The sequence below is a fragment of the Anopheles stephensi genome, chromosome 2 (assembly GCF_013141755.1).
Source record: "Anopheles stephensi strain Indian chromosome 2, UCI_ANSTEP_V1.0, whole genome shotgun sequence".
NCBI classification, from domain to species: domain Eukaryota; kingdom Metazoa; phylum Arthropoda; class Insecta; order Diptera; family Culicidae; genus Anopheles; species Anopheles stephensi.
In genome coordinates this window covers 15,441,765-15,461,410 of record NC_050202.1, presented here as the reverse complement: position 1 = coordinate 15,461,410, position 19,646 = coordinate 15,441,765, and the positions used below count along the sequence as shown (strand labels likewise).

The window sequence follows — 19,646 nt, the reverse complement described above, 5'->3', positions numbered from 1 at the left end:
GTATCATTCATGTTTTCGACGCTTGGGCATTGTGCGACGAAGAAATCTAACTCCAAGTCATCTCGGCTGACTGATAATTGTAGGAAACTGTAAACCCATTGTCACCCCGATGAAGGTCATACCAAGAATATAAACAAGGATTTTTTTTACTACTCGCATCCTCTGTTCTTCGACAGTGGACAACAATTTTGACCTAATATTTTGCATCACTTCATACGTTAACTTAAGCTACCGTTTTGCAAATAAAAAAGTCTCTTAATCAATCTGAACTTTTATCATAATAATTTTTGTGGATTAGTTTTGAAGAGAACAGAGAATCAATATTAAATCAAATAAGTACAGACATCATCAAGCAATGTGATGTTTGGCATTGTGCTGCGAATAAAACTGATTTCATAATGTTTTTCTATCCGATCATTCCTTTCCATTCCGTTTAAAAGAAAATAGTTTCACCATAAGCCAATCTTCCTCAAACACAAACGTAACAAATCATCATCCACCTCATAAGTGAAGGTCAACAACATGGATCATTCCATCATCCGTTTCCATCGGTCCATTGGTCGCTTCGTTTCCACCGGAAACTTACTGTCCCCGTTCTTTCCTCCACACCCCACATTCAACATGTTTGCCATCAATGCTGCATTTCCGTTCAAGCTTTCGGTCAACACGATTCCATCTGTTCCCTCCATAACGGGCAAGTTATCCCGGGTTTTCCTTTCTTTTTTTTTTGTTCGGATCCCTCTTATACCAACCAGCACGAGCTTTTGCCCCGGTTGTTTTTTTTTCCTTCATCCGCTCTATTCGATCGAAATCGAGTCTGCCAGTAGTACGATTGTATGGTTTATGGACCCTTTTGCCTGCTGCATCAATATGCACTTGCTGCATCCGCAGTGCAGTGATTTCGCGCGTCCTCGATGCTTGTTGCCCCTCGCCGTGTTTTCTCATTCGGCCCCGCCAAGTTCATTGTTACTTTTTTCTGGTTCGAGTTGGGTGCCCTTTTTCGATATGCCATCCAACTGACCATCGCCATCCGGACCACGCAGAGGGACATCCCTTTGGCGCTGGAGTGACGGATACGGACACTGCCACCATCCCAACCAAAAAAAAAAATCCTGCCAACCAGTCCGGACCGGTTCGGTTGGGGGGATCCAACGATGACCGTAAGAAGTCGAAAGGAAATTGAAAGCATCCCTTCTATTCGCTTTTTGCCATCGTTCTCTTTTTTTTGGTCCAACACTAGCGTTCGCAACGATTCCACAATCCCGTTTGGAATGCTCAATGGTCTCGGCCAGCAGCATAATAACGAGATTGGGCTCCAAAAAGCTAAGGGTTATGCACTACTCCCAGTTTGCGCTACTGGTACAGCGTGAGAAATAATATCCTTGGCATGCGTTCCAGAAAATTCCTATGAGAAAGCTTTGCGTCAGTGACGAAATAACAATATTTTCTCGAAAAATGCATCTTGGCCACTGTTCAAAAATGGGTGGCCTACCGTTACTCAGTGCCTACAACTCAGGGCACTTCTATTATGGTGTATATTTTTGAAGGATGCTTTTGAAGAAGGAACCACATCAATGCGATGCTTGTTTTTAATGTTATGCGATTTTTTCTAAAAGTTTTAGCATTTTATTTTGTATTGTATTCATTTTGATAATTTTTTAATCATATGCATTACCCTGATAAGCATTTTTTCAATCTCTCAGTATAGTTCTAATCGGAATGATCCGACCATTGAGAGTTCAGATGAAAGAATGATACAGACAATTATCCCTTGAGGCTATAAGTTGTTTCTGACACATTGTTCTAAGTTTTAAACTGTACACAGTACACTCAACTAATGAAGTATGAACAGTCTCAAGTTACTCCTTGAACAACTGCAGCGATTCAATCGTTTGTTCGTATCTAGAGGACTAAGGCCTTTTTTCTTTTCATGTAGGACGGCCTAGTCGAATTGCAAGGCTTAGGTCTTCCGTTTGGATGATTTATTTGTTTACCCAACACAAAACTCCAATCACTTTTGCATACAACTTATATTGTTCATCTATGAGTATGAACACGTATAAGGATCGATTAGGGCTGAAACGGAAATACGTCTTACGTCCGAGACTGTAAGATGCGGAATGATCAATATACGATCAAAGGGATCAACTGAGGGATTTTAACGATTGCAGAAGAAAAGGAATACATTATTCACATCCTACAAATTCAACATGCATTTATTATCACTTTTCTCCTACGGCTTTTAAATATTTTTTTAACTTTTTTCCTGCTCTCTGCATTGTACTTCTTTCCTGATAATTATTTCCTTTTTCCAATCTGTTTGACTTCCCTGTCATGTCCTAGCCTCTTGCTCTCTTCAATCTCATGCAAAATTTCATGCGTCTTAAGCTATCCTTAGCAAATGTATTTATTTTTCTAAGATAAAAAGCTTTATTTTTCTTTTTTCCCACTGCTTCACATTTTTTCTGTTGTTTTAAATTATATAATATGTTTAAAAACAGTCCGTTAACCGTACAAATCTCATTTACTTTTCACTAGTAACTGTTCAGTTTTGTTCAATGTACATTCTTTTAAACAAAAGAAAGTGAAAGAACTAACAGCAATATAAAAGCCCTTCACTATATGCTTCAGAAAAGCAAAAAGACTGTCTACAATATATATCCGGTTCACATTATCTCATTCGACAAGAAAACTGCTATCTACCACATTAATACACAACCCATAAGACCATCGCAATGCTCAACTGATCGAATGCAGTGCATTGTACGGTGCCCACTGAAGAGCACAATGCTTCCAAAAGCTCACGTACAGTATCCACATCTTTATCCTAGACGTGAGCTGCCGGAGAGAAAAAAAAGGAGAACACAAATCTTACAGAGAATCAACCGACCTAAGGTTTCCCCCCCCCCCACCCTTTTTTTGGATGAGAAATGAAACGGATGCGAAATGGATCGATTACTTCCTTTCTGTACCGCAGGCCATAATGCAGAAGGGCAAAGAAAAGGCGATGAAAACTACATGCTCCCAAGGCGGACACTAGAAGGGTTCTGCTACGTCAGAAAAATTAGTTCACGAGCTTGCTCGGCTACCCGGTCTAATGCAGCTGCCCCGGGTGCATGAGCGTGCACACGATCGGTCTACAGGGACCACCATACGAGCTGAACTTGACAAGCGTATAAACCATTGAGCGCCATGGATAAAATCATTACGTAATTGAATTTAATAGACTTACCTTACCATTCGAAGTCCACCTACCCGGGCTATTCCTCCCGGCATGATCACCAGGCTCGGATATTGTGCGGTCGAGCCGGTTCGGTTGCGATGAGCCGTAAAATGAAACCATTAAAGCAGGACACAGCCAGCAGCCCCCTGAGGCAGGGAATCGAAACAGAATTAAAAAAGAACGTACCTTTAAACCCTGTCCCTTTTTCGCTGATCACCCATCTCGAAAGGAGTGAGACATTGCGACAGAAGAAAACAGAGTGCCGAAGAAAAAGGAAAAGCAAAAGTAAGAAAAAAAAGGTCAAACGGTGGTCCCCAAAGTACCCGCCAACTTCCGGTCCGGAGGCAGTCAACCAGATCCACCATACCAGTATAGCCGCCTTGGTAGCTTTCCGTTCCGCTGGACGACTTTCTGTCCAGCGTAATGCTTCCCGATCCTACCGTCAACCCGTGGAAGCTGTGAGGGTTTCCGGAGACCCGGTCAATCGGATCGGTTGTTTCAAGTATAACTGGCAGGCTTTACTCTGAGTTTTGCGTGTTTCACTTTCTTCTTCTTTTTCCCAGCTGCGCTTGGTAACTCACACACACACACACACACACACTCGGCCCTCCCACCAAAACACATGGTACTCGGGGACGAAAATGCAAAAGTTTATTGAAAATATGGAAATCCTCGCGGCACCGAAGGTCCAGCGGTATCGCTTCTTATTAAAAACTTTTACTCCCAATCGTCCCTTGTGTGGAGCTGGGGCAGAAAGAGGAGCAAGGGGTGGAGTTTTCGGTATGTTGAAAAGAAAATGGTGGAAAACAAACACAAAATCACTTTTTATATCGATATAAAGCAATGCTCACAAGCGTTGTCCCTTCTGTGCTGTGAGTGGTTTGCATACATTTAGGCGTGCGTGTGTCAGTGTGTCTCGAGGGAAAGTTCCGGCATAGCCGGAACAGATCTTAAAACGTAGTTTCAGCACAGCAATCGAAGAAAGGCAAGCAGTGTCCGTATATTAAAAATGTATCGCACACAGTCACAAATGGCAATCGAATCTTGCTAACGGGTGTGACTTGGTTCATGAATTTCAGCTGTTAACATCGGAACGGGACAAAACTTCGCTCAATAGCACGCTGCACTCGTTGCAAAGACCGAAGGAAGAGGGGGGGGGGGGGGGGGGGTTAGGCCACCGATGGAGGACGGTATCGCGAGCCGAAATGGTCGTTGTCCACTCGAACTGACCCGTGGGACCTGGATGTCCATGTATTATTGGCTCACGGTGTTGTCGCAATTCTGCACCGGACCGAGATGCTCCATTTGCATACATATGAGCTTTTTCGGGTGTTCGTGGGGGTATTTTCACAAGCAATCATATGGACGTGAACCCGTGTGCCAGCTGATGAAGGGTTCGGATTAGATCGATCGTATTTGTTATTATGATTGTCACTGCATTAGCTGTACGGGTGGAGGTTTTACGAGGTTTTCTACTACACATTGAGGCACATTGAAACACAAATTGTATGTGTGTTTGTCTTTGAGAATTTCTTTCAAAAGACAAAACAGAGCTTGGCTGACTTAAAGTAACGCCAGGAGCTTATACAGAGCATTAGGTTTTTTTTTGTTTCAGCAATTCTTTCCTCGAACTTTTATGTTAAAAGGTTTGTAAAGATTATTGTGATGATATTACATTTTGTAACACAATTAAGATCTTCAAACCATTTTGAAGAATGAATTCCAAATTCAATATTAATATTAATATCTTCATCCTAAGATCTATGTACGTTGGGACCAGCTAGGAGTTGTTTATTATGAGCTGTCGAAGCTAATCGCCAAACACAGTAAGTACTTTGAGCAGAGTACAAATGAAAAGTAGATAAAAACTCAAGGAAACAACTTACAAAACATCGAACATAACATCGACCAGCAAATCTTATAAAACATATTTTACACTCCGGTGCCGATCTTAGAAAAGTTAGTCTGTTGGATCGAAAAAAAACCCTTAAGTCGTATAAGCCTCACAATTTTGCTTTATCCAAGCGTAGCCCTACGTATTTCTGCCAAACAAATTAATTCATATTCTATACCATTACACTGCCCTCATTATGATGTGAACACACCATCTCACCATTACCGTCTCTGCGAAGAAAAATAAACGAAATTCCTCACGCACGTACGCACACGGTGCATGCCGCACAGGCAGCTCCAATTAAATCACCCAACTTTACAGCCTCACCCGACTCTTATATGGTTTATTTATCTCAAAAATTGCATTTTCTACCGAATGCTAATATTTACTCAAATTAACAAACTTTTACTGCCACCGCGTATAATTCGCGTACGCGAGTAAAGTAAGCCACATCTCGTAAAAGCTTCTCCATTTTCTACCCATCTCATCTCCCTGGGAAGTACACTTTCTTGGCAACGATAGCACCCAAGCTACCCTTTCGCAAAGGATTTAACTTTCTTCGCAACCCCCCCCCCCACATCCTCCCAGACACCCTGCCGAGTGTCTCTCGCCTACTCCACCCAAGTGTTGAATGCGCGTCGAAACGCGAAAAAGCACGGCCGACGGATAAAGTGCGGCTCCCAGGGAAAGAAAAAAAGAAAGTCAATCTAATCCATGCTGATCCAACATCCATTTTGGCAGGCTCCGGCCGTTTCGTCCGACCTCCCGTGCACTAAAAACGCTTCCCCACCAGAACATGGAACGAACGGAGTCCTACATATAGCAGACTGTCGATGGTGTGTAGTGGTGATGCCAGTGCTACTGCTGAGAATTCATCATAAAATTTTTATCCATGAAAACGACTTTTGGAAAGTTCATTCCTCCTGCGAATCCTCCAATGCTTGTACGGGTGGAAAGGAGATTGGTGGAAGAAGGGGGAGTATAGGGATGGTGGTGAGGTTCGTTTCCGGCATGCTTTTGTAGCTCCCTCAACTCGATCATACAACCCCTAACCCCCATCGCAGCCTCAGCCTCTTCCGGCCAACGTTCACTCGCGGAACTCCAAATATCGGCGCACGTTTCACATCTGGCACTTTTTGGGGTTGCAGAAATTTCAAACCCCCAATGTGGACGTTTTGGAGTTCGAAGCACGGTCTGGGGAAGGTGTACAGGCTGGTACAAAGCAAATCTTTCGCCCTCCTCCTCTCACTTTTTCCAACCTAAACCTCCCGAAAATGATGGAACCCATATGAGATTTATTTTCCACCCATTTTCCTGCGCGCATCGCTCCGTGGAGTGTGTTTTATATTTTTATCCCATCTTCCCCCGGACTTTTCCAGACCACACATTAGGGGTGGCTCGTCTCACTCGTCTCAGTTCGAGGTATTTTTACAACCATTGCATAAGGCCCACTTTACCCCCGAAGAAAAAAAACCCACACACACACTCAGTGCCAAAAGTTCGCGGAACTAGAAGGGTTTTCAAACCAGAAGTTTTTCTATGGAGAGAGCGAGTGAGCGCGAGCGAGAGAGCGAGAGAGAGAGAGAGAGAGAGAGAGAAGAAACCCTCTAGCAACCCTTTTTTTTCGCTTTTCACTTCAAGCTTGGCCGTTCGTGGCTACTTGGGTGGGTTAGTACCGAAAGCTCTTTGCCAGTCGCAAATGCAACGTGTGTGCAATCTTTTCTTTCCACACGTGAACGAGCCAAGAAAAAACCTGGCCCAGGGAAAACGATAGCTTGGCGGAAACTCGAAGGCGACCTCCGTCAGCATCCAAAGCAGCCTTGTTTTTGCATAAAACCACCCATTTTTGGAACTCCCGTTTCTTTCATCCCGTCCGCTGGCGCGCGTTTCTTAGCTCACCTACGTCGAGGAAGTTTTACGGACAGATGTGGAATTGACCGAGACCCTTCTCTGTGCTCTCCTCAACGTGCAAACATGTCCTAACTTTTTCCAACCCTTTCCTGGCCCTCAGTGGAAAGTGGAAGACGAACCACTCTAAAACAACACCTTTCGGAGTTCGTTTACCTCCCTCGGTTGTACCTCGCTGCCGTTCGTTCGGCCCATCCCAAAAGCCCTCCGGAAGAACCTGAACCGTGTAAGGTAAAAGCGAAGACGACACATTATCCTGTCCTCCACGTGGTGCACTGTGTCATTTTGAGTTTTCATCGTCGTTTGCTCTTTCGCTCCCAATTGCAGTGCCGATGCAACAATTTTCCGATCCAGTGCATCACGGTGCCTTCTCTCTCTCTCTCTCTTTTTTCGGAAAAGTTTTGCCTTCCTTCAGACTCACCCAGAGAGAATGAAAGAGCAAGCACAATCGAGCGAATGTGTGTATGTGTCGCTCTGCTTGATGGGAAAGTTTTCGCTGCCGCATGCTCATTGAAATTCAATAGGGTGCAAAATTTTTGCCAGCCCATTCCCCGGCCGCCCGGCATAGGTAGTCGGGGCTTCCCCGGGAATTCGAGGTAATTTTTCAATTTCACTCCCGTCAACCGATATTATGGGGTGCCCGTTTTCACGATACTTGCAGCAATTGCAATTGGAGGAGCGGGTAAAAACTGAAAGGTTCACTTTGATTGGCCAACTGTAGTTGAGAGTTTTACAGTGGTGCAAGTTGAAAGATATGCAAATCCTGCCCCAAAACAAGGGAGAGCGAGAGAGCGCCGGGATGGTGTGTGGCGTTGTGCAACGTGGTTGAAACTTTTCCTTAAAACGATACTAAATGCACGCGGCATATTGATTTAAATGTTTAATGTGCAAATTTGTGGAATGTGTACGTGAACATACCATTACGGTAAAAAAAAAAAGATGGATGATCATTCATCCATAACTCATTCAAAAAAGTTTTATTACAACCTGAGATAGGGCTTTTACGCAAAGCGTAAAAAATAACAAAATTATTAAATTTAAAATTAAATAAAATAAAATAAAATAGAATTAAAATTATTTCATGAATCATTATGCATACAAAAATAATTTATATTTAAAGTCAGGCAAGGACGAGACCACTCGAGATTGTAGTGCCTACTTTTACTAACTTACCTACTAATCAATTTGATGACTCAAAGAATATTGTTAAATTTTCCATATGGAAGATGATATGAAAATTCCAACATCGAGGTATTTATTCCCTTGAAATATGCACCAGAAATCAATACGCTGCGATCGTTCTTCTTGAATAAATAAAATTTTGCAACAGAAGAGACTACCTTAAATTTTTTGGTGCTGATCGCTATGGAAAATTTAATGCAAAATAGTGTTTGTGGTTTTCTTAGCATTTTTTTTTTTCAAGGACGGTCTTGATGATTGATCATCCCTATCGTCTCGCACTTTAAATAACAAAATATAACGATCACAATATTTACTCAAATGCTTTAATAAACCTTACATACCGAAAAATAAAGATAGATCTAAAACTTCACCTACCTTGGGTCAGAACCTTGTCAAAAGAATGACACCAGACGACCCAGTCAGTAAAGTCTGCATAAGCCGTCCACATTGTCAGGAAGGCATGGCAGGCCCAAGTAAAGATGAAGGGTTGGTCATGACGCTTCCGTTGGTTTATTGGAAAAACAGATAATGGCGCAAGACCGAGACTAGTATAAAGGACTTCAGCAACATACCACGAATCAGTAGATGCATCTGATTAGCAAGTTCGTTGATCGAATGTCGAAAATTTGTACTGTGAAAGTATATGGAAAGGATATAGCTCAACTTCATCGATTGGAAGGCTATCTACTAATGGGTTGTGCGTTCACTCTACCTCTGAATGTCTATTTTATAATTTTACAATCTTTTTTCTACCTTTTAAGCTCTTGAACCTCGAGAGTCCTTGGCCTCTCATTTCTTACTTCCATTTCTTGATTAAAGTATTATCCAAGCTTCAGATAGTCAGTCTTACGGTTTGGAATGATAAGAAGTTCTTGCCTCAATCAACCGATGCAAAAAACAAGAAACTCCTTTTCAACACTTTCAGAGGATGCTTTGAGAAGACATTAGCGCTTCTAAAATACGTACACCATGATAAAACTAAACACTAAAAATTCTTATGAAAATTGAACCAACTCCTACAGGAAGTCATCCAAACCGGAAAATACTATACGACCAACGTTCTACAGCTGTTTGAAACCACGTCCAATAATGACCACCTAATTTTAATTACGCTTCGTCTAACCTCATTTAACGGACAACCGCCGCGAATCTAATTTTCGATAATTTCCACGCACAACGCGAACCTACCCGGCTGTGCAACATTTCCACGAAACGGTTAATTGGAAATTAAAAAACAAGAACATTGTCTTTCGCTTCCTGCGTGCCAAAGTGTTCCGTGTTGGGTCGCATTTTTTTACGCTCGATTCGGAAAGGAATTTAACCACCAGTTTTGCACTAATAAATGCAGACGATGGGTGCCATTCTAAAGAAACAACTTATAATGAACGAGGTTGTGTGTGTGTGTGTGTTTGCTTTGCTTCCATCTTAAGATATGCAGCATCGCCATTCACCGCACCGCATTACTGCCCGTGGCCGCAAGTTTGCTCCGGCAAACTCGTCCATTGGCAATGGAATTAACAATCAACCAGCAAAGTCACGGACAGTCTCCAAGGAAGCATTCTGACCGGGTTTCGCGTTCACGCTGGTCTGTAAAAAGCCTCCGACCACACGCCGAGCGACCACGAAACCCAGCACCTCGTGCAATGCAATACCCAGCACGGCAGTAAAACAAATCACTATAAAATTAGATTTTTATAGCATCTTCGTTCTGACGGTGCCAGCCAGGGAGATCCGGCGCTCCAGCAGTGTGACTGAAGTGTGGAAGCCAATTGGGGCACTTGAGTTTCCTCGTGCTTGGCAAAAGCGCACCGACACCGGACCGTACACCAATATTTCATTCAATTAAAGTACGACTGCGTTTCGACTGCGGACTGCTGTGTGGGAAAGTTATGGCTGGTGGGAATTTTCACCAGGTAACCCGACCTCCGCCACCACGAAACCTCGTTTTTCTCCCGAGTGTCTGTCGGTACGAAAACAAAACTACACACCGAAGCGCTTCGGTAGAACTTTTCCGGTGCACAATCACGTTCGAAACATGTCGCTTGACTTTTTCAAGTTCGTGTAAGGCAAACTGTACCGCTGGCGCTAGTGGCGCACTCTTAACGATGGGAACAGAGAAGAACCCTAGAAGGGGCCCGACACAGTGAGAAAATTTGGCATCGTTTTAATTCATACGTTCAATTCTGTTCTCTCTTCCTTCCCCTTCCAATGTTCTAGCTCCACCATCTTCGATACAAATCCAGGGCTACAGTCAGCACGCGAAGGCCGAGGTACGGGAAGGCAAAGAGCTGTCACTGACATGCATCGTTCCGCACGCGAGACCAGCGGCCCGGATCGTTTGGTACCGGGCGAACGTGGAGTACAAATCAGGTAAGCATGTAAAGTTTGATTTCCATCCTTCGAATGACTTTATTACATTTGTGCCCCAGTCAATGAACGCTAAATTTATTGCCCACCAATCGGAAAAACAAAAACATTTGTTTGGAGTGATATGTAACGGGAAACCGTCTAGACATTGTGACATGATGAACTTTATTTTCCATTTTGAAGTTTCCTTTGTTTTTTATTTAACTTTACCAATTTGTGTAAAAAGTCGAGATTTTAATAGACATAACAAACAACAAGATTTCATTATTGAATCCTTTGGTTAGGCAACAAAAAGACTCAACTTCATTCGCAAGTCGTTTGATTTAATCGTAACACCGGTTGCCGCCAGTCTCGAGCAATGTTTGGCCGTATGTTACAGCTGTTTGTACGAGTTTTCAATGAGAATTTTGAATTCGTAAAGAGGACAACATATGGGGCAACGTTTTGCACACTGATTTGTCAAGCTTCTTAACGACCCGCGGCACACGTTAACAAATTATAGCAAAGCATCAATAAAATCTTACTGTGAAGAAGAGGGATATTGATGTCTTTTTATTGTAGGAGAACGGCTTGACTTATACACATGATTAGGAACACTCACTGAAATCACACTACTATCGTTAAACAGACAAACAGAATAGCATAAAAGCTTTGCTCAATTATTAATAATGCGAGTGAAATTATTGTATTATTAATGTGTCCATGTGAAAGGCTATGAAGGCTAGGTCCTCGATTCTCATTCTCATATCCAGTTCACCGGAGCTGAGCGAGTATAATTCGCTCCTCAATGTTGAGATCATCGTATAACTGGTATAGATCTTTATTGAAGCAGCTCCTTAATTATTCTTCCATACAAATTGCTTCCAAACCGACTACGAACATTTACTTCTCGAACGTGGCTAAGAGGGTGTTGTTTAGTTTAAGACAGTCCGTGTGTCAGATGTGCACACAGTCTCAGCTTCATTCGTGATGACTTTCAACCTTATGCAGGTGAAGCATTGAGCAACTTCTAAGGTGTGAACACCCATTGGTGTTTGTAAGCGTTTATTGGAAAACTGATTGATGACAATTTTGCATTTTGCCTCATTTATCTTCAACACGGGATCTTATAATGACTGCTTGATCGTTTGGGAAGCTTTTGCTATAAATGGTAGCACACTAAAAACACACAAAAGAAACTCATTTTCGAGAAGATTCAAATGAGAGCATCAGCAAAGATCTTTGTCCTGAGAAGTATATCTCGGGTGTACGTGGACGCTGCTTTGAAGGGGTTTCCATAGTCCATATCGGAAGGTCTAATCGTAGCGAGGATATTGACCGTTTCCCGTATTCTGTGTGTGTTCGGTTGTGCAGGATCTTGGAGCTCTATTGCCTAGGATCAGCCCATGCAACTTTATTTAGTCATGCCAATGCCTTCTCATGTGTAACTCATTTGTTGTCAGACTTTTCATGCTCTACCATATTTCATCATGTAATTTTCTTACTCATACGCCGCTTTTGAATCAAGCCTTTCATAACGATTATTCTTATAAAACTAATTCATTCATTAAATATATTTACGATGCTTTTTGTAATTGGAAGCTTTAAATCCATTTCTGCGAATTATTACGTCAAATCAATATAGTTAATTGAAATCAATTTTCCACCACTCAATTAGTCCTATTCATTCATTACTTCGCACCCCATAGGCTTCCAATTATAGCACCGGCTAATGAACGCACAATAGAAGGTGTCGATCCGTGTCAGCCGGATTGTTTTTGTCACACTTTAATAAAATTACCTTTCACCTTTGTCTATCTGAAAACCGACGCAACTACAAAGCTTAGCTACTACCCCACGCCAATGACAAGCTTTTTTACACTGTGAAACTCAAATTCACCCCTAAAGAAGCCCATTTTGCCGTAATTCCATCAGCCCAATTAGGTTCCATCATGCTGCAACTCCCAGCCAAAAATAAAACACTCACACACACCGGAAAAAAAACTCCGATAGTGTCACTTTTATGTCCGCCCTGCATGTGTCATTAGGGGCCTTGCTGTGCAGGTTGCAAATAACACTGCAGCGGCTCAGTTGTTCACCGCCATCCGACCAACCAGACCACATCCACTAATGTTGAGTGGTGAATCGGTAACAGAGAACTAATTCGCACCAGACAAAATTAGATGCTTAGCTGCCTGGGAATGCAACCGCACACGGTTCGGACACTCGGCGGCCCACCACCACATTTCTGCATAATCGAATCGTTCAAACACATGCAGCGGCACTCCGAGCACCGTGTTCGTGGAAACGATTCGCCAAAACCCCGAATAGCAATAACATCCGACGGTACACGCACTGACTCTGCCCAAAACGGTGGGCCCACACATTATTTTGATAGTTCCCCGAGAGCGACATGAAAACGCACACGTATCTATGATTTACATGCCCTTTGCAGGAGGCTCGGTCGGCTAAGCTACGGATCGATCGATTTATTCGGCACATCGGTCAGACGATTTCCAGTCCGAAAGGAATCCATGCAACAAAAAAACCCCCGGTTATGCACAGGCGAACCCATCACGGACCGCCACACTTCGGAGGCTTCCATGGCGAATTCTATGGGAATAAATCAATTTTCGAACGCTTGGCCCAACGGCGTCACTGCTCGTAACGAGCACACACTTGCGTACGTTACCGGCTGACCGATTCTAATTACCTTTTTAGCCCGGCCCAGCCAATCCGGAACAAAACCACAAGGTGCTTCGGCAAAAACCTAAATTAACATATCGACCGTTTGCGCCGGACCGTTCGCGGTTCGGTGATTGGTCGTCGTAAAAGCGTTTAAGTGCGCGGGGTACATTATGCGTATTACAAATTGCGCTCCGGCGATGACCCGCTACTCGTAAAAACCGCACATTAAGACTAACGAAGGCAAATAAAGGAGCACCAACCAACAAAAAAAAGGTACTCACAAGTACTAATAACAGCAAGCTTTTTTACCCCAGGAGATTGAGGAACTTTGGTTTGTTTTTCGGTTTTTGCATACAAAATTGCTATAAATCTTCTCTTCCCGGTGCATGGAAGGTACAACCAGGCGAAAGCGAGAGTGATACATTTCTTGTCCAGGGGGGTACTTGTCTTCGTAAACGGGGTGACCTAGTACGTAGTAATCGTTGGCCGCGTCCAACTACGGCCAACCTCCCAAAGTCAAATAATGAGAACAAATTATGATAAGTTTCGTCACATCCGGGGCAACCGAACAAGCTGGCACGTTCTCTGCGAAAAACTTCTGACGCACCCAAAACCGTTCGTTCGGAAACGGGAAAAATCCCCCGGCTCAATTAATTTCTCCTCGATGTCTCCACTTTTTGGAGCGTGCCCTTCCAGCGCGCCCGTTGTAGTAAAGCGTCGCGCGCGGACGGACAAAAGCTGGTGGTAGGTATAAAAATGAACAGTAATTATGTCATAAATATGCTACAGCTTCCAGTGCGCCAGTGTGCGCCTTCCCTTCCCATGATGGTTCCTTTGGGGCGAGGTTTTTATGTTACTGTTCCGTCGAAAGATGACCAGAATAGTCAGTCTGTTTCGGCGTGTACGTACATGCTACAGTCTACAGCGTATACAAATTAAGAACAGTCCCACTGGAATGTATAATAAAACTGTAAATGGTTTGGGTCGTAGCTAGTGCGATTGACAATGTGGAAGACAGCCGCAGCGAACCCTGGTAAGGCACTATGGGAGAAATACTATGAAAATTGGTTTGAACAATGAAATTGGAAAATCAAATAATTGTGGGATGTTTTAAATTTGGTTTGTTCGTCTTTCTATGACTTGTATTTTTATTATTGCATTTAAAACATGACTTATTATTTCTACAATAGATAAATCAACGTGACATCACATAAGTTGAGAGACCATTTTCCCTTTTTTGTAAGAGGCCCCTTTATTCCAGGTCTGATTGGTAGCTTCATTACGTATTGCTGAGTCGTCCAAATGGTAGATCCTGATGCATAGTAACGCATTGAATCCAGGATCTATTAACGCATTGGTCCCTAATTTACTCATGTCTTAAGCCTCGTTCCTAACGATTGTCTAACCGTGATCCAAATCCTGAGTGTAGACATATGAAGCTTTTTATGTCTCGACTGCTTCATTCTTACCGAAAATATTTATGTCAATCTTGATATTATTATCAGTTTAATATAACGTATGATACATAAAATATTCCCTACACCAACTACCAAAAAGAATATATTAAAGTGACAAAAGCAGAAAAAATAAAAAAAATAATAAGAAAGCTAACAAATAAAAACCAAAATTACATCATTTAAAAACTTCTCATTTAGAAATGCGGCTACGCAGATCTTGTTGAATAACAAAAAATGTCATTCACATCAAATTATATTTTTCCTAAATAAATTTTTCAAATATTTGAAAAAAGTGAATGCACTTGAAATTTGAAGTTTTGACCTCAGAATTATTGACAACCTTCCATAGTGAACGCTCCATAGTATAAGGTTAATGTGATATGTGCGCAAATATGACAGAAAATGTTTCTACATTTCTTACGTAAATTAAAGAACAAATTACACTTAAGCCAATTAAATAAACCTATTCTGTTAACAAAATCTCCAACAACAATTTTTGATAATCGATATTTTCATAAACAATGTCTAAAACCTCCTCTTTAACTATGATGCTCTTGTGCAATATAAAGCAACCATTTCCCCTCTAATGGCACTTTTAACGCTCCATCTTTATGAAACTTAATTAAATTCTAGTGCCGAAAATCAATAAAATGTACACAATTTGGTACATCGCCCGGCGGCCCGGGACGGTGCTCATCAGTTTGTCATCATGATAAAGATTTTTATTTTACAACCTTTCCCCATCCGTCAAACTTTCCCTCAACCCTATGCTCCACTTCCTCCATCTCCCCTCCTGGCTATCTAATTTACATTCTTGTACTAAATGTTTAATGCTTAGGCAATTATGATAATAGTCCGGGCTGGTCGGTCGGTTGGTTCGTACCCGTTGACAGTGCCGGTAGGTAATTTTGATGACCTTTCTTCTCCTTCCGGTATGCTTCAGCTACAGCAGCAGCAGCATCCTGGTTCCTTTCCCTCCCCCTCTCACTCACACACACAGCATCCTTGCCACCCCGGATACCGTCTGCCTTTTTGTACGCATTTCAAAGCGAAACAACGCACAGAAAGGCATTTTCGGTTTAATTGCTCATTGATGAGAGTCACGTTTGAGTGCCTGGCATCGTGTCTTGCCCCGGCCTACCTCCTTCATCCATCTCATTCGATGGTGGAAGGTTTTGAGGTTTTTATGGTCAATTTGAAAAGTTGATACTCTACAAAAGATTTATCGAAAGTCTTACCACGTTCACGATCAAGACCTCGGTGAGTACGGTTCGGGGCACGTTGATTTATCGACCAACCGACCGAACGAACGTACCGACCGAACCGAGCGGATGGTTCTGCTGCAAAAAATAGCAGACAAAGGTTTAACGCCTGTTTTTCGCAGGAATACATTTCTTAGACACAGAACAGTGGTGCTTTACTTAGTGTGATAAGTAGATTAAAGAATATTAGAGAGTTAAAATTGATAGTCCATATTCAGTCAAAAGTATGAAAAGTCCTCCTTCGATGCAATATGAAAAGGAAGTTTGGTAAGAGTGTTTTAAATATTTACTATAATCTTCAAGGCTACAATAAAGAAGAACCTTTAGACGAGGCAAGTTTTCTTTTGAAAAAAGTTAATTTTAAATAGAAATAAATAGCTTTTTTATGTCATCTTTCAAAATGAACATCAAACTACCTTTCTACATTCCTTGAAACGAGACCGATTGCATGTATTGACTTTTTATTTTCCATGAGTAAAGGTTGTTTATTTTATGCTTTCACTTCTCAGTAATTTTGTCATGTTTGAAAATTCTTGTTTTTTGTCCTGCTTTCGTCTATTCAGCCTTGATAGCTTGAACTCTTGAAGCCTTGGACCAGAGTTCTCAACTACAATTTTCTTGGAAATCATTCTCTGCAGTTTTCCTTGAACGCTGCCAATGCCCATGTTTTTTGTAGATGCTTGAAAAGCCTATGTTTCTCTTAAAGCACAGCTTGTTTTTCAATTCACTCAAAGTAAGGGCATTTGTGGCTTTAAGCTATTTATTATATAAAAATCTACATTACTTCTTCAAATTAGTTATCTACCTTAGCTGTTTTCAATTTCCACGTATCAATTGCTTTATCCACACTTATCTTATATTGTATTGTAGTAACTTGGATTAGTACCAAATTCGTATGCAATAGTTTATATTTTTAAATTTAATTGGCCGTGGATTACCTATTTGAAGAAAGAAAAATTATTATTCTGTTTATTAAAATCATATAATAAACATATAGGTGGACCGCACAGAAGGCACTCATAAAAATATTTTAAGCGTTTAAAGTGAATTATTCTCACAAAATATTGTGAAAAAAACGGACCAGAATTGCTCCATTGTATACGACGTTCTTCTGCGAATTAACTGGTGAGCTAACGCTGGATGGATTCGAGACTCGTCAGTACGCCCTAGCGAACAGTACAGCATCTTTATGAAGCTAAGCAAACTAATTAAATGACTATCCTTATCAGCAATTTTCTCCAACTGGTCGTGGAAGCTCATATTGGATATAAGACAATTTTAAGGGAATAAATAAGTTACAAAAAAGGAAATACAACGTTGAAAATGGCAGATAGCGTCGTATTATTACTGAAACTCCATTGCTTTAATTGTCTCTGTCCAGTTCCACGTATGAATAGTAGTCCTCTTCATCTTAAGCAATATCGAGCGACTTCATCAAACACCGACTTCATCGATGGGATTTCTACTTGAAAGAATTAAACTCTTACTTGAACAGAGTTCAGAACTGACACGAGTATTATTAGTTCATTTCTGAAACCTGCCAGCTTTAAAGGATTGAATGTGTGTAGCAAGCATTTGAAACATATAAGATATCTCTCCTTTTCTCCTTGTCTATTAACCACACCTCCCTCTCTCTCTCTCTCCCTTTCTCTGTCCCTCTTTCACACGCTATCTCCATAATAACTCTACTCCCCATTTAAAGATACATTACTTAATTTCGATCCATTAGGGAATTATTTCAACAGCTACATCCACCCAACTTTATCGGGATTATTGTCTATATACCCCTCCTCCAAAATCTCGTTTCTATTCTCCACGGATGAACCTCAACCGGGAAGAAGAATAGGAAACTTTTTAAAAGCATAAAATATGCATCATTCATACCTTTTCGGCATGAATCTCGCCCTCCGAACCGATTCCGAATGTATATATTCTGTGGCATGATTTTTCTTCCCAGCTCGCCGGTCCACCCTGCCGTGCGGTGCAGTGTTTGTTGAACCGAAAGCCAAACCGTTACTGGCCGATACGGCACGGAATGGAGCATTTGTTACATAGGTAAACATAAAACTCGGAAACGTGATCGACATGTATCATCGTTCTATTATCCTCTTTTCCACATGTATGGGTACACCCTACGCCACTAACCCGCCACCAATGCCGCCAGCTCTCCGACAAGCTTCCCGGACGGGAGCAAACCGTTCTCGATTGAAAAACGAGGATTTTGTGTCGATGATGGGCGCACGGAGCTGCCGGGGTCCAGCTGTAGCAATATTATGCTGGTAGTACAAGCACACTATTACGTGTCCCTCGGGAGACACATCCAACCCGGCGCCTGGGAGGAGGTTTCTAAAATAAACAGCACTTAAAATTATCACCATCTGCAACAAGGGGCGAGTGAAGCAACATTTGATGATGATGCTACTACCAAGCACACACTCACACACCCCGTGACGCATGAGGGCTTCACCGTTCAACGGCTCGGAAGCTCACCAGCATGGTAGGGTACCGAACCGATCCTGTTCATTCTCGAACTGCATCGTCCCGAGATTGGGGATAAGGAAAATGAGCTTTTTATCAGTGATTCTGCCCGGTTGCAGCCTGCGTATGCCACCGGACCGGTTCACCATCTTGAGAGCGTTCTCGGCAAAAGGTCTCCGGTTGACAGTAACGTTCGTTAAACAATGATAATACAGTAACGGAGAATGATGAGGGAAAACCACACAAGACCCACCGTACTGCCGGGTGCTCGATCTCGATCGCACTGTAGTGCGGACGGGCTGTACTTCACGGCGACAATGTTGCAGCCGCCTAGCGGACAATAAAAATCAATAACTGTAACAAGGAGAGTAAGTTTTCTTTTTCCTAACCTAACCATACTCGCCTTCGTTCGGCTTACGAAGCTTTTTCCACCGTGGTTCAGCAACATTGTTCCCAGCAGTCTACGGTCGACCAATGAGCTGCTAGCCGGCCAAGAGTACACGCGGTGAAGAAGATCCAGAATCAACACCAGCCTGTGCTCAAGGAATAAACGATGCAATTGTTCCAGACAGCAAGCAGCATGTGTGTCTGGCACAAAGACACGTCCACCCGAAATCGGTATCTTATAAGGGGCATTCTGGTTCAATTTTGGAACAATCACGATCTGTTGGATAATTCGATGATTCTGATCTGTGCCCACTGGAGACAGTAGACAGTAATTGAAAGCCAGACTTTTAAAAGAGCCAGTCCGGTCGAAGGTTTGGCAGCCTGGTGCACAACGACCAGTCGATGTGTTTGTGTGTCCTATATCGTTCGAACCGTTTAGTTTAGCTTTGCTCAATTTCTTATCCAAATATTATGCCTTAAACATCGTTCAACCATTGCCCGGCCGCCGGTATCCGGAACGGAGCGTTATCGTACGACAAGGGTCAAAATGGTTTCTTTTAAACCGGGAATGCTTGTACTCATTGGGAGAAGCTAGCAAATATTGGACTGTTGAGGCAGTTGGTTTTTCGAAAGTACCGAAATATTTTGATTCTAAAACGGTCCACATTTTTGCAGAATAGTATGCTTCTTTTCGTTGCACTTGTCACATCATTAGCATATTTATCAGAGCCTTAAGATGATGTATAATGATGATGATAATGATGTTAAAAGAAAGTAGTAGTCCCCGGTCTTGATGGGATTTGAACCCCAGTCGTGTTAAG

The 19,646-nt window shown here is 42.2% G+C and overlaps 1 protein-coding gene across 9 annotated transcripts in view; it reads left to right on the top strand.

Moving 5' to 3' along the window:
* LOC118506209 (nephrin-like) overlaps positions 1-19,646 on the top strand; it is a 238,616-nt gene that overhangs the window by 174,851 nt on the left and 44,119 nt on the right. For all 9 annotated transcript variants that reach the window (XM_036043025.1, XM_036043021.1, XM_036043020.1 and 6 more), the window contains exon 6: positions 10,425-10,577. In XM_036043025.1, the coding sequence (XP_035898918.1) occupies positions 10,425-10,577 (153 nt within the window). The remainder of the gene's footprint in view (positions 1-10,424; positions 10,578-19,646) is intronic.